The sequence below is a fragment of the Jatropha curcas genome, chromosome 3 (assembly GCF_041381405.1).
Source record: "Jatropha curcas cultivar XTBG-Jc1 chromosome 3, XTBG_Jcur_1.0, whole genome shotgun sequence".
NCBI lineage: Eukaryota > Viridiplantae > Streptophyta > Magnoliopsida > Malpighiales > Euphorbiaceae > Jatropha > Jatropha curcas.
Window position 1 is genome coordinate 32,245,512 of NC_143153.1, and position 14,954 is coordinate 32,260,465.

Genomic DNA, 14,954 nt, shown 5'->3' on the forward strand with positions numbered 1-14,954 from the left:
TGTGGGATTGAGCTAAACTATTTTTTTTTTTAAAATTTGTTTTCAACAAAGGCGGTTAACGCTTACCATTCCAACCAATACTTTATTTACTGATATATCATTAAAAGAAAAATACAAAGATGAAATGAAACTAAAATAATGAACTAATTTTCATTTACAATTATTAATTTATTGTAATTAGGTTTGTTAATTGTTAGTACTACATATTTATATAAGTAATTAATGCATTCTTATCGACAAAAAGGATATTTAATAAGTGGAGATCGTCTTTCAACAAAAGAATGAAAAACAAGGAAAGATCTGCTATCTTGTTTCCCATTTAACTTAATTTTTTGGATTTTCTAGAAGTAGAGATTAGAATTTATTGATTCATGGATGTTGAGCTGCTAGCGACCAGCATCAGTGCAGTTGAGAAATTAATAATCGTTATATTCTCCAGCCTAACCACCAATTTCTTGAGCTTTCTTGATAGATAAAAGTCAATCTTTTGTTTTAATTTAGGTAAGGATAAATTCAAGAATTGAGCCGAATTGATTCTGCTTTAGGGTTTTACTATAACCTCAATAGACTTCTTGTAACTGCAAAATATATAAAATAAATGAATTTATCATAGTCAAGTGAATTTGATTTCAACTAGGTTATGAATTTATGGATTTGATTTTGCAGGAAGATGGTGAGACATTTCGCTGGGCTGATATCTTGTCCCTTTCATGGGCTCTTTATTGGGCTGACGATAGCCCATTTTGAAAAATATATACCGACTATACTGAAGGCAGCGATAAATGAGTTATTTTTACAGATATAAAATATTTATTTATACATTGTGGATATCAGTTACATAAATATAGGAGTAACAAAATTTATATAGGAGTAAAACAAATCATAATAATGAATAAACAAAATATAATTAAGTTCTTAAATTAGTTAATTAATTTTTCCTTCAAAAGGTATTTCACAAGCGGACTTAAATATCATTTCAAAGGCATTCTCTATGCACGAATTGAACTTTTGAGTATCTATGAAGCCTTTTTCTGCTCCAACCGCGACTCTAAGCTGTCCTGTATAGCTCACCATCGTTATAGTAAGACTCTGCAACCCATTCAAAAGCAAGTTATGAATCAGTTCGAGCAGTTTCTGTCTATATAATTAATCTTTTCACAACAATAATATTATTAAAATTTAATAGAGTAATTACCTGAGGTACACCGACCACCATAAAATATAGACCTTTAACAGGATGGTTAGCTAAAGCCATGGATTCGACAGGGCCAATTACATTTGAGATTGTCATGCTTGAGTTCTTCAATGTGCTATGTATGTACTTGGCTGTTGTCTGCAATCCCAAACAACAATTTGTTATCCAAATCAATTTCACAGCACGCACCGAACTATTATCAGGAGCGTAAACAAGCCAATTCAAGCTCAAACTTGTCAGGCTCGATAGAATTTAGTTCGGCTCGAGCTTAGCTGAAAATTCAATGAGTCTGAAAATTCTAGCTTGAGATTTGTTGCTCGAATAGATTTAAAATAAATATTATATATATATGTATGTATATATGAAAGCTCGATAAAGGTCAACAAGCTTTCAAACTGAACATTATTAGGCTTGAACTCGAGCTCTAATTCAATTTGAGCCAAATTTTTTTGAATTTTTCTTTAGCCGAGCTCAAACAGCTCCACTCATTTATACCCATAGCTGTTAATATTCTTAAACATTATAAGAATCCTAATTAGAACTGGCAATTCCAAGTTTCAAATCTTTAACCTTACAGGTAAAGTTCGACTAAGAATACAATTCAATTCTATTGATATAATCACTTATTAGTAAGTACTAATAACAATCCTAATTAGAACTAGCAATTCCAGTTTTCGAATTCCTAACCTTACAGGTAAAGTTCGTCTGAGAATACAATTCACTTCCGTTGATCTAATCGCTTATTAGTAAATACTAGTAATGATCTTAATTAGAACTAACAACTCCAGGTTTCGCACCCTAACCTTATAGGTAAGGTTCGCCTGAGAATACAATTCACTTCCGTTGATCTAATCGCTTATTACTAAACACTAATAATGGTCCTAATTAGAACTAACAACTCTAGGTTTCGAACCCGCCTCTGAATACAATTCACTCCCTTTAATCCGATAATTTGACTAGAAAATACTTTTATGCAACTAAGATGATGCACATACCTCAGGGCCTCTAAGTTTCCGTAGAGCATCGAGGAGCCTGCCAGTGAGATCAACAGCAAGAGAGCTTCTTTTCCTTTTGATGATTTGGTTTGCATTCTCAACGAACTGAAGTGGGTTGGAAATTGCAGACTTGGTTAATTCAGGCATTGAAACATGCAAGAACCCGAACCGATTCCCCCATGCAGACTCAGCATTAGGTTTCACCATTTCCTTCACCGATTTGTACCCACCAATTGCCCTCGTATTCAGCAATACCAATGCTGTTGAATGTGCATTGCTGAATCTATCATTAACTTCTACCATGTATAATCGAATTCCGTAGAAGATTATACCAGTAATTACATCGTTTATCGTCTGTCCAAAAGCAACAACAAAGCAGAATTAAATTTTAATATTAATCCGAAAGAAAGATTATACTTGTATGATCAGAGATCTTCATTTTAAAAAATTTCTATTTTCATTGGTCCGGACAAATCAACTCGTTTTAAAATTTCTAGAGAAAACTCTAATTACCGTTGCGTTCAGAGTTTTTTTGTACTCATGCTTCAAATTATATATATAGATTCTTAATACACTATTTAGTAAAAACATTAATAAATGGAATAAAATAATTAAGAACTAACTTACCACTCCAAGCCTAGCCTTAATTTGTTTGATGCGATCAAGAGAAAATGTGACAGTTGATAAAGAAATAGGCTTAAACTGCACACCATCATCCCCTGATCTGATAGGGGACTTCACATCTTCAACCAAACTGCTCTTAAGAAGGCTCCATCCAAAATCAGACATAGTATTAAAAATTGAATTAAAAGATTTAGGTATAATGCTCTTCTTCTTGTTCTTGCTGATAATAATTTCAGGTTTTGAAGGTATTTGAAGTGAAGGAAATGTCAATGGCAGATTAGGGTTATCTAATCTTTGTAGACAAGAAAGAAGAGCTCCCATAAGAGAAAAACCATCTCCAAGTGCATGATGAAGCTTGAAGATGACATTCCCAGCTGCTTTGCTTGTTGGGTATTTTATTATATGAATTTCCCACAAAGGTTGGCTTTGAGGAAGAGGTTCTAAAGCTATTGTTGATATATAGTCATTGAAATATTTATCATAAGCTTTTGGTGATAATCCTGAAGGAAAATTAGGGATATTAACATGGTTTTTTAGTTTAACTTCAACCCTCTTCCATTTTCTTCCACCATTATTTTTGTCATTAACCTGTTATAAAATGCTCAGTAGTTAGTGAAATTCCCATACTTTAAAATTTTTTAAAAAATTTCAAAATGTTCATTAACGTTTATTAATTCATTAAAACATGTGAGCTATCGGAAAAATAAGATATTTAATGACAGAAATAAGAAAAACATAATACGGTTTAAAGACATGACAATAATTTTAACTTATTTTAAAGGATAACAAAAGTTTCAGTAGGTAGTACAATTAATTAAAACATGTGAGCTATAGAAAAATTTAAGTACAATACTATACATCTGACATTTTAGCTTTCTTTTAATGACCTAAATTGAATAAGTTAGGTGTAGCATTCACACGTTTCATAAATGGCTGCAGATCGTATTCTGATGAAGTACATTGTCAAAATAAGCCAATCAAAAATTTGAAAATGAGTTTTCAAAGACAGTTTGTCTTTTGATAGAATTAAATTCTATCAAAAATTAATAGAATATACAAATGACATAACCCAAATATATATATATATATATATATATATATATATATATATATATATATATATATATATATATATGTACAAAATGAATTCTGCATTTAAATCTGAACATGCATGCAGATTTTTTTTTTAGTTAAATTATATTTTTAACAAAATTTATTTACAAATAAAACGTATTTCATGTCCATTTTTATATGAAAAAAAAAAAATGTTAATTGGATCCCAATTAACAAAAATAAAATTATGAAACTACTAGATTCATAAAACTCAATATACAGTGTAGAAGAAAGAATATTGTTTTATGATAAAAATTTATTATATGCTCGTAAATTCTAAACATGGATGCAAGCTTAATTACAGAGAGAGATATATACCATAATAGAGGAAAAGCGAGGATTGATAGGGAGAAAGACATCTTGAAGCAAAGTCATGGTGGGCGAGTCATCTATTGGAACTTGTGATTCCAAAACAGCAAGAACACAAATGGAAAGAACTGAGCTGTTGAAATATTGCCCTGTTGGACTCACAGGTTCTGCAAATCTTTCTTCCTCTTCTTCTTCTTCTTGTTGTTGTTGATTAAACTCCATAGATTTATTTTCTTGGGCTTCACTTATTCCACTCTACTTTGGTTTAATAACTTCAAATGCTAATTTTTTTTTTTTTTATAGCATGCAAGAACCCTACTGGCAGACTGGCATAAATGTATAAAGTTCTTTTCTGGTGAGAATTGCATGTGATTATTTATTTCCTTGTCTTCTGCTTTTGGTTTTATTGATGGCTTTGAGTCGATTTATGGTTAGGGTCGGTGAAATCACTGCAAATAGACTCGCCTTTCATAAATATTTACCATCTTTTTTTTTTTTTAGTAAATCACGTAACTTATATTGCTAATATTTTTTTTCAAATTAACTTTTTTTGTCAATATTATTATATTTACTATTAAAATAATAAATAATACTGAGTGAATTAAATAAAAGTGGCCCCGACATTCAAAATTTTAGACATCCATAGGTCGACTTTTCAAACCTATCAATTAATGAGCAATCAAGAACTGGCTGCTAACCAGCTGTCGGTGCAACTCACAAGTTTCTTTCTTTTCTTTAAATAAATAAAAAATTAGTTTGTTTAATTATTTTAATTCTTTTTTCTCAGTTAGAAATTAACGAAATTGAAAAAAATTAAATAATCTAAATACCGAAATTAAACCGAACCAAATCATAATCAAACCGAAAAGCATGGTTTGGTCAGTTATTTGGGCTTGAAATTAATAGTGCTCTGGCAGTCCTAATTAATAAAATCTCTTCGACTTTGCTATATATGAATAAAAGCTTAAGACTGTGTCTTTTCTTTTTTTAAAGGTAAAGAAGACTGAACCTTACTTTTGGAATTCTCCTACTTGATTGCACTAAGAAGGTAATGAAAACTTGGATTTCAGCTCTTCAATTTTTATTTTTTAAATCTATTTAGACGATAGGTCTAAATCTGATCCGAGAAGCGTTGGGTGTCGTGCACTTCGATGTGATAAGATTGGTGGTTGGAGAGCTGGTCTTTACATTTAAGTTGGTGTTAGGGCCTCCTTAGGGTTAGGACATCCGTACACTTGAAAAAGACAAATGTAGAAATAATTTTTAAAAATCGGATCTAAATAAGTATTTTTCCCGATAAAAAATTTATATCGCTGGAATGTATATTTCGCTCGGGTTCAACCGGGCCAATTTTAGTCTGACCCATATCTCTTTTGATTGAAGGCCTCTTTCAAGCCAAATATTGGGTCATAGCCCAAATTAAATGGCTATTGGGCTATTTAGGGCTTCAATTCTACTTTGTACTCCCTATAAATGCATCTTGTTTATATCTTTCTGCCATTCTTCTCAACATTTTCTCAATGCTATGTCTCCCTATCCTTTACTAACTTTAATAAAATTTCTCTTCTTTCTTTATTATTTTTTTATTTTTGGTAAATTGAAAATGATGGAAGTAATGAACGGGTGATGATCTATTTCATATGATCAATAAATCCATTTCGCTGCGTTCTTTCTGATTCGTTATCACTTTCTTTCTTTTTTTTTTTCAAAATTGAAGTATTTACTCCATTAAAGATGATAATGATGAAACTCAAAAATCTTAGGACACCTTCTGACACAGTTTTACGCTGTGCATGAGAATAAGATTTTCGTTTCTGATATTCGAATAACAATTATTATTATTTCATATTTTTATTGTTTTATTTGATGAATATTTTTCAATTCACCGTTTTCCCATTCCATTATTTTCGTTTCTTCAATTTTTTTCATTATTTTTTGTACCATTTATTCAAAACAAATTATCCAAAATGTTGCCTTTTATCGTCTGCTGGATTTTGGGAAATCCAAAATTTTCTGCCCATCGAAAACGAACGTCGTTTAACGAACTGTGGCCGTCTGGTTTGGCTGTCGTCTTTTCAGCTAATTTATGACTTGATGAAAAGAACCGGGCGGACTGAAATATTACTACAATTAATTACTATTGGGCTTAAATTTTTCACTGCGAGACTTGTAAGTTTGGTAAACGGTTCGTTTTATCTGTAGCCCTGTTAAACTTTTCGTTTAATAATGAAATTGAATGAAAACTTTACGAGGAAACTAATTTCATGAAAAACAAAATTTTGCATTGCTTAATCATGTTATGTTTAACTATTTAATTACATTTAATGATTTGGAAAAATTGTTAACTTGGACAACACAAGTTTCAACATATTTGTGGAAATTAATGTTAGAGCACATACAAAGATCAAGAAATAACTCTGCCAAGGCAAAAGATCAAGAAATGTTGTTGACATTAGAAAACATTTTTTTTTCTTTTTTTAATTACTATTATAATCAAATGAGAGATGAAAGAATGTAAGAAAACAATCTCAATGCAAAGATACATTTATATTTCTCCAATTCAATTAATATTTATTGTTCTCCATAGATGATTACAGAACAATTTTAACTATATGACATCGTAGCTTGTTGGGTTGTAAAATTGATTAATTTACACATCAGCCACAAGGCAATTCAAATTTATTGTTCTACAAAATTGATGATCACCTAAAAATAATAGCATCTTTTTCTGAAACTATGACTAGTATCAAAATCTCCATCTATTCAGCAGCCTTGGTGGCCTTATAGGTGTTTACCAATTGCATCTGCACATCCTGTGAAACAGCTGAATGTTCTTTGTATTCCATTGTGAATTCGCCCTTACCCTGCATAAATATATGGATCAGTAACCTCCCGATAAAACATTTTGCGTACACATCCTAGGAATTATCAACTCATGCCTACCTGTGTCATTGAACGGAGAGCTGTTGAGTACCCGAACATATTGTTCAAAGGAACCTGAAACAACAGAATACGTCATAACCATTAGCGTTAGGTTCAGGTAACAGTTTGATACCCCAAGGTTCGATAATCCAAAAATAATCCAGTACTTTGTTGTCAATAGTGAAATTTTCCTTAATCATCATCTTGAGTCATTTGGGAAAAGACTGTAAATTTCCACATGTATTAATTGATGAAGGGATAAGTTATGCTTACATGGGCAGTTATTACAGAGTCATCTCCATCCTGGTCGTTTCCAACAATCAAGCCTTTTCTCCTATAGTTGATACAGTGACGTAATGAATTCAATACCAAAAGGAGCAGACTAAGAAAAATAGGAAGCCTCCATGAATAAAATCTTACAAAGACAAGGGAAATAAAGGCACTCACTTGTTAATATCACCGGCTACAGTACCCTGAAATTCTGTTGGTACTTTCAATTCCACCAGCATTATAGGTTCCAATATCACAGGCTTTGCAGCTGAGTAGCACTGATTTATGGAAATTGAAAGATTTATGGAAATTGAAAGAAAGGAAAATCAGGCCTATAAACCTCCAAAAAATGAGTATAATCAATAGCAAAAAAGAATTCATCCCAAGACATAGTTACAGGGAGGACCTGTCTAAAAGCATAAATTGCTGCTAACTTAAATGCAAGTTCACTAGAATCCACAGCATGGGAAGCACCATCTGTTAAAACAATACGCAGATTTTCTACTGGATGCCCAATTAAAGAACCGCTGTAGAGCAAAAATACCAAAGTTATAAGATCTATAATCACAAATACAACGAGAAAAAGGATCAAAGGATTCAAGCAGTACACCTAATCCATTTTATAGGCATCATGTTGAATTTGAAATACAAAGACTAGATCAAATTGTTGTTATATGACATATATCATTCAATTGGTACGCTGAACAAATCAACAATAATGTACATTGTCCGCTGCAAAATAATTTCAATAATCTTGAGATTGTACAACTATCTGACTGAGTTCAGTGGTTCAATAATTTTATTCTTTCAAAGGTACAGTGAGATGCTTTTTGAATTAGAGTCTGTTTATCATTTTTCTTCAAGTGCACGTGTTTCTTGCGACAGATAATATAACAAAAGAAAAAAATTGAAAACAAGACAAATATAAGTGAGACAGGAAATGCATGCTAAAGTATGCATTTCTTAATTATCACAGTAGAACACCGGAGTACTCACGAGTTGGCAGCTTCTTTGAAGCCCTTCTCAATTGCAGGAATAAAACCTGACGGTATAGCTTGTCCAACCATCATGTTGTCAAACTCAAATTTGGTTGTTGAACCTTCCGGAAGTGGCTCAATAAACCTGTCAGTTAGCGAGTCCAATGAAACGAATTAATTGAGTGAAAATTTAAAATATTGTTCATAGTAGAAAAAAATTTATATAACGTTACTTCATGCTGCAACAACTAAACCTTGTAAAGTCTTTAGTTGAAATTGATAAAAATTCTCAAAGTAAACATGAGACTTGTACAGGTAGCTGATTTAACCAGGAAAATGTGGCGGTACTAAGGCAGCTCTGTGTGTGTGTGCAAATGGACTATTCAATAACGTAAAAGTTACCAATTAAGCAGAGCATCATTTTCCAAGATAAAAGGATCATGTCAAATACCATAATAGTATAAAACATAACTAGTAACAGCTAACGAGCAAGAACCAAATGTCAAATAAAGAAATTTGATTTGAGAATTTCATAATGGGATTCCTATAAAGCCGCCGCGCGCCCCTCCCCCCGCCCCCCCCCCCCCCCCAAAAAAAAAAAAAAATCTCGGAAAAATTACACAAAAAATAATAACAAAAACACATGGAAAAAAAAAAAGACTGCATTAAGAGATGAAAAGCTAGAGACTACTTTGATTCCCATAAGGTTCTTTTAGATTAGCTTGATTATGATAAACAAACAAGAACATCATCTTCGCTTACCCAATTACTCGTCCATATTGACCTTGTCCTCCAGATTGCTTCTTATGTAAATAGTCAAATTGTGCACGCTGAGTAACAGTTTCTCTGAAGTTCACACGAGGTTTCCCAACAGTTGCATCAACCTTGTACTCTCGCCTAATGCGCTCCACATATATGTCAAGATGCAGCTCCCCCATTCCTGAAATAATTGTCTGCACAAGAAGGCATTACAATCTCACATAACGAAGTTACTGATGATTAAGAGACAACAAAGACATCAATTTCACCAGACAAACCTGCCCGCTCTCAGGATCCAAACCAACGCGGAAAGTGGGATCCTCTTTTTGAAAACGATTCAAGGCTTTCGAGAACTGGAAAAGAGATATGTAAATATATAAATAGCTTAAGAGACTGGCACAAGTAAACATGAAAAAGTACATCTTCATGGAAGTACTTACTTGTCCCCCAGAGTCTTTTGAAACTGGTTGAACAGCCAAAGACATAACTGGCTCAGGAACATTCATGGATGTCATAGTGTATTTAATTGATCCATCCGTAAAAGTATCTCCTGTGAACCCAATTAGATGGTGTTAGCATAAAAGATATCAAATTAGGAAATACAAAATACTAACATGTGTGATGCAGGAAGAAAAAATAATGGTAAATTTTCATGCTAAATAATTTTATTACCTCCACACTTGTGCCATACCATTTTACAGTGTTATTATCAATGGGTAGCACATATATGACATTTTCCATTATCATGAGAAACTTTTACATGTGACTTTTTGCTTTATGCTTGTTCACCTTAGACACCTATATAACATAAAATTATTGTCCTATGCATGTGTGTGCAAAAGGAATTAGACCTGAAGCACAATCCACTCCAAATACAGCAACTATTTGCCCAGCATGTGCCTCTTGAATGTCCTGTAGAATAAAATTCCCCAGCAACAGCGAAGAAAATATAAACAAATATAAAATAAGTCAGCCATAGTGAAAAAAAATCAAAAGATGCTTCTTTCAAGGTGGATATTTACATTTTATTAACAATAAAAGAAATGTTAATTGAACTGCCAAACTTACCTCCATCTCATTAGAATGCATCCGAACCAAGCGAGGAACCTAATACCAAATTGATATTAGACTATTAGCCAAACAAATAGAAGGAGATGTTAATCAAATGATTTAGATGATTTGAGTGAAAAAGTTTAAAATGCTTTCAAAATATGACAGCATGGAATAGAACCGCATGCTAATATCTTATTTAGAACACCACTCCACAATTAGGAAACCATAATGTCCTCAATTACACGATTATATCAGTAAGTGATTAAAAGCCTTATACAATTTGCTTTAGCAGTGCAATATAATCGCATGAAACAAACACAGATTACAAGAATTAAAAAAAAAAAAAAAAAATCTAACTGAAACATAACACATGCCTGAACTCACCTTAATCTTCTTGCCAGTATTTATGTTCATTATAACATCACCCTTGCGTATGACACCCTCATAGACTCTTCATTTGAAGAAAAAAAAAATTGTATAAGTGAACAGACAAATATTTTAGTATAAAAGAATAAATCCCAGCCAAAAATGGAAAAACATAACAAATGAACAAACTTTTAAGTCATACCTTAGATATGTTAACTGACCAAAACGCCCTTCCTCTAATTTAAAAGCCAATGCTACAAGTCGTCCATCTGGATTTCCAGCCAACATGACCTACAACTCTTTTATCAGGTTTTTGAGCGACCAATTAATTTAAAAGTTTGATAACTATGTTCAATCGAGTACCTTTGCTTCATCCTTAGATTGGTCAAGAGCATAGTTGCTAACTTCAGTAGGACAAGGCAAATAATTAAGCACACCATCCAGAAGTGGTTGCACTCCCTAAATTAAGACAACAGAATATGAAAAATATAGTGAATAAACAGAAAGATAACAAGATTAATGATAGCTACCAAATATACATAATTTATTCAAAAATGAGAGAAAACAAACCTTGTTCTTAAAAGCACTGCCCATGAATACTGGTATAAATTTCCGTGCAACAGTAGCTCTGCGAATTGCCTCCTACTCAAGAAGAAAAACAAATTCTACATTTCAAGACCACATAAATTATATAAAATTGCAGATTAAAATTTCTAGTGAAGAGAGAGCAAGATATAAAATTAAAGAATAACAAAGAGCACAAATACTAAACATGCGGTACCATTTGAGATAAAAACAATAAAAAAGGTAGTCAAACATGCTCATATAATGTTTCATTCTGCTCATAAGTTAAGAGATAAAAAAAAATATCATTATTTCTGAAAATTTCACACCCCCTCCCCCTCCATGCTAGAAACCCACATTTTTCCCTCGCCTCGTGACATACCTCAAGATCAGAAGATAAAATAGGCTCATCTGCCAGAAAAGCATCAGCAAGTTTATCATCAACTTCAGAAACCACTTCTATCAGTTCCCGTCGCTTTTCTGCAACTAAGGCCTCCATATCAGCTGGCACTTCTTCAGTAACAATTTTTTCCCTGCAACCGATAATAGAACAATAAGAAAAAAGAATTCTGCTCAAAAGACACTGAACAAAACCCAAGATTGCAATCCGCACCCATTGGAGCCATGAAAATAGTAGGCTTTCAACTTAACAAGATCAACAAGGCCTTGAAAATCTTCCTCCATCCCAATTGGAACTTGCACAGCCGCAGCATGGTGCCTCAGTTTAGACCGTGCCTAAGGTATAGAATAAACCATTATAGTTAACTCAATGTTAGGCAAGCAACAAGTGAGTTCACACTATGCAATATGGCATTAGGAGGTTTTGCACAGTGAAGTTGAAGAATGTGAGCATAAAAGGAACTTAAAATAGCAAAAAATATCAAGGTTCATCTGGATTGCTGTGAATTTAAAATAAACACAGATTGAAATTTAAATTTTCCAGAGACAAAAAATATATATAAGCCCAACATTAATTTTGACCCTCAAGTTAAAATCAAGTAGTAAAGATTCAAATTAAGCAACTAAGAAACAAGAACATACCTGACTAAGAACCTTCCACGGATCAGCTCCCATTCTATCAAGTTTATTAATAAAGGCAAGCCTAGGGACCTCGTATCTTCTCATTTGCCTATCTACAGTTATAGACTGACTCTGCACCCCACCAACACTGCAAAGCACAAGAATTGCACCATCCAACACACGCAATGCCCTCTCCACCTCTATGGTAAAGTCAACATGTCCTGGTGTATCAATTATATTTACCTAATAAATCCATTTTAAACCAAATCATTTCGTTGCATTTAATAATTCATCAAATTTAGACTTATTGATCAAATAATTATATTTACCTGATAGCCATTCCAAGTGCAATACGTGGCAGCAGATTGGATGGTGATTCCCTTTTCTCTTTCCAAGTCCATCGAATCCATCTTAGCTCCAACGCCGTCACGGCCGCGAACCTCATGGATCTCATGGATACGGCCGGTGTAGTAGAGGATACGTTCGGTAAGAGTGGTCTTGCCGGAGTCGATATGAGCAGAGATTCCAATATTACGGAGTCGTTCCATGGAATCCTTCCACCATGGCTCTTTATCATCTTTGGCGCGAGCGAGATTGGAGAATTGGCGAAGTTGGAAATTCCCCAGGAGGAGGGTGGTGGTCGGGGAATGCGATGACGTAGGTGTAGTTTTGGCGGTGGAAGAGTAGAGGGAGAAGAGGAGGCGTGATGTGGCGGATCCTCTTGAGAATCGGGCCATGGCGGAGGTAGACGGTAAGAACTGAGAAACGGGATGGAGGCTTAAACCCTACATCCGGCCCTGAGTTTTTCACAGGGTTTTTGTTGTCTTTGATTGGACTCTAAAGGATAAATTTTTGGGCCGTTTTGGACCTAATTGGCCCAATCATTTAGTAGTATATTTGCCAATTATCCGGCCCAATGAAGCAATTGATCAAGGCAGCTGAAAAGTGCTAACCTTCGTTTCGTGTACCAGCTTGGAAAGTTCTTCTCGTCTGTTAGCAAATAAGCTTCTCAGCTTTTTCAACAATACTACCAATGTCACCGTTCTATGCCCAGTTAAAAACAAAATTGTAAAATAAAATAAAATTCAGAGTATATACATATATATATAATTTTTAAATTTTTAAATAAAATTTCTTTTATTATGCTACAAAAATATATTATAAATATATATCAATAGTAAAAAAAAAAAAAGAAATATAGCGTGACTTTTGATTATTAAAGTAAAAATTAGTAGATAGACACGTGGATTAAAAATGTTAAAATTTATAGAAATAAATAAAAAAAGTAAAATGAAAGGCGGTAAAAGTCATTAATTTAATTTTATTTTAAAATTAATGTAAAAAATAATTAACTCGCTATTTCATTACAATTCATGAATAAATAATTTATTATAAATAATTAAAAGTTGTATAAATCTTCAACTGATCATGTTATTAATACTATAATTAATTATATTTAACGTAATTTAATTTAATAAAAAAATTTTAATATAAAATAATAAATGTCCATATCATTAAAATTTATAAATTATGTAATTTATTTATATCATTAAAAGTTATATAAATTATTAATTAACACACTATTAATTCTCTAACGTTATATTAATCAATTATATTTAAGACGGTTTAATTCAATTATAAATTAATTTATTTTCAAATAAATATAAAAATAAACAATTAAGTCATACACATGTCATTAATTTATAATTCTAGGTGGCAACACAAGAAAAATTCTGTCTGCTTTATATATATATATTTATTGATATATTGATTTTAGAAGGAGAGAATAAAATAATGGAAAAGAATTATATATTTTACAAAATAAATATATTTATTGATATATTGATTCTCAGCATGCATGAATTCCAGTAAGGAAGCAAATCCAAGAGCAACCTTGATCCTCTGTTCCCAAGTAAAACTATCTGTAAATGCAAATAAGCTTTATTTAATCAAAAAAAAAAAAAAAAAAAAAAAGAAAAGAAAGAAATTCTGATAAACAGTAATCAGTAACTGAATAAAAAATGTGGCCTTTTTCGAGGAGATTATGCACTGAATTGATTGTCTTCAGGTGATATACAATGGCCAGAATTTTGGAATCTGTGGAGACTCCGCGCAACTTTGCCAAGCTTGGATGAGACTCAGTTTCTATGAAATGCTCGAGCAAACGAGTTTCATCCTATAAAATTAGGACGTAGCATTAAAATATACCATACAATAACATTATATATAAGTTGGCTAAGAAATACAATTTGAAAGTTAAAAGTTTTCATCTTTGTTTAAAATGAATCAAAATGTTTATTTGACTCCAATTTCTTCAATTTGAATGTATGTAAATCAAATTCTATGCAATTTAAAAATGAATTCACTTCTCAAATTACAGAACATGTGGTAAATGTTTAAGCTAATCATAAGAACTCACAGAAAATCGATTTCGATTTTCGTCAGGACGCATTTCATATTTGCTTTCATCTTTTCATATTTTCACAGTAACTTCTTCGCAACAAGTTTTTCAGTAAATTTCTCCAAATTGAAAATCTCCAATTTTATTATCTTCATGAAATCCATTTGTAATATAGGCTAATGCTTTAGCTCCGAATCCGGATCGTTTCATAAGGTAACCCTTAACTGCCAAACCATATGATATTGAAAATGCATGTCACAAAACCAAGAATTTGATTAACTATAACAAATAGAAACAAGATATTCAAAAGAGTCCTTAAGAAGAGAGCATGTAGTGACCTTGTTTTTTGGTTTTTACTCCCATTCCGTCGCGTGAATGTACTTTCT

At 32.4% G+C, this 14,954-nt stretch overlaps 2 protein-coding genes and 2 non-coding genes across 4 annotated transcripts; 2 read left to right on the forward strand and 2 right to left on the reverse strand.

Moving 5' to 3' along the window:
* Positions 1-883: 883 nt before the first annotated feature.
* Positions 884-4,572, reverse strand: LOC105646921 (wax ester synthase/diacylglycerol acyltransferase 4). The gene is made up of 5 exons (XM_012232871.4): positions 4,246-4,572; positions 2,818-3,402; positions 2,191-2,544; positions 1,196-1,333; positions 884-1,089 (listed from the first exon to the last, which is right to left on the reverse strand). Exons 1-5 carry the CDS (start codon positions 4,456-4,458, stop codon positions 925-927), a joined length of 1,455 nt encoding a protein of 484 aa, XP_012088261.1. The 5' UTR covers positions 4,459-4,572; the 3' UTR covers positions 884-924.
* Positions 4,573-5,831: 1,259 nt separating this feature from the next.
* On the forward strand, positions 5,832-5,919 carry LOC119369531 (small nucleolar RNA R32/R81/Z41). The gene has a single exon (XR_005177064.1). It is a non-coding gene; the product is annotated as a small nucleolar RNA R32/R81/Z41 (small nucleolar RNA).
* A 41-nt stretch (positions 5,920-5,960) lies between these two features.
* On the forward strand, positions 5,961-6,061 carry LOC119369543 (small nucleolar RNA snoR31/Z110/Z27). Its single transcript, XR_005177076.1, has one exon. It is a non-coding gene; the product is annotated as a small nucleolar RNA snoR31/Z110/Z27 (small nucleolar RNA).
* Positions 6,062-6,764: 703 nt separating this feature from the next.
* On the reverse strand, positions 6,765-12,981 carry LOC105646923 (elongation factor G-1, mitochondrial). The gene is made up of 19 exons (XM_012232872.4): positions 12,497-12,981; positions 12,189-12,410; positions 11,761-11,882; positions 11,530-11,680; positions 11,154-11,225; positions 10,947-11,042; positions 10,786-10,874; positions 10,602-10,668; positions 10,233-10,271; positions 10,016-10,076; positions 9,605-9,714; positions 9,443-9,517; positions 9,168-9,358; positions 8,425-8,550; positions 7,835-7,955; positions 7,606-7,706; positions 7,432-7,492; positions 7,180-7,233; positions 6,765-7,100 (listed from the first exon to the last, which is right to left on the reverse strand). Exons 1-19 carry the CDS (start codon positions 12,902-12,904, stop codon positions 6,996-6,998), a joined length of 2,271 nt encoding a protein of 756 aa, XP_012088262.1. The 5' UTR covers positions 12,905-12,981; the 3' UTR covers positions 6,765-6,995.
* Between the last annotated feature and the right edge of the window lie 1,973 nt (positions 12,982-14,954).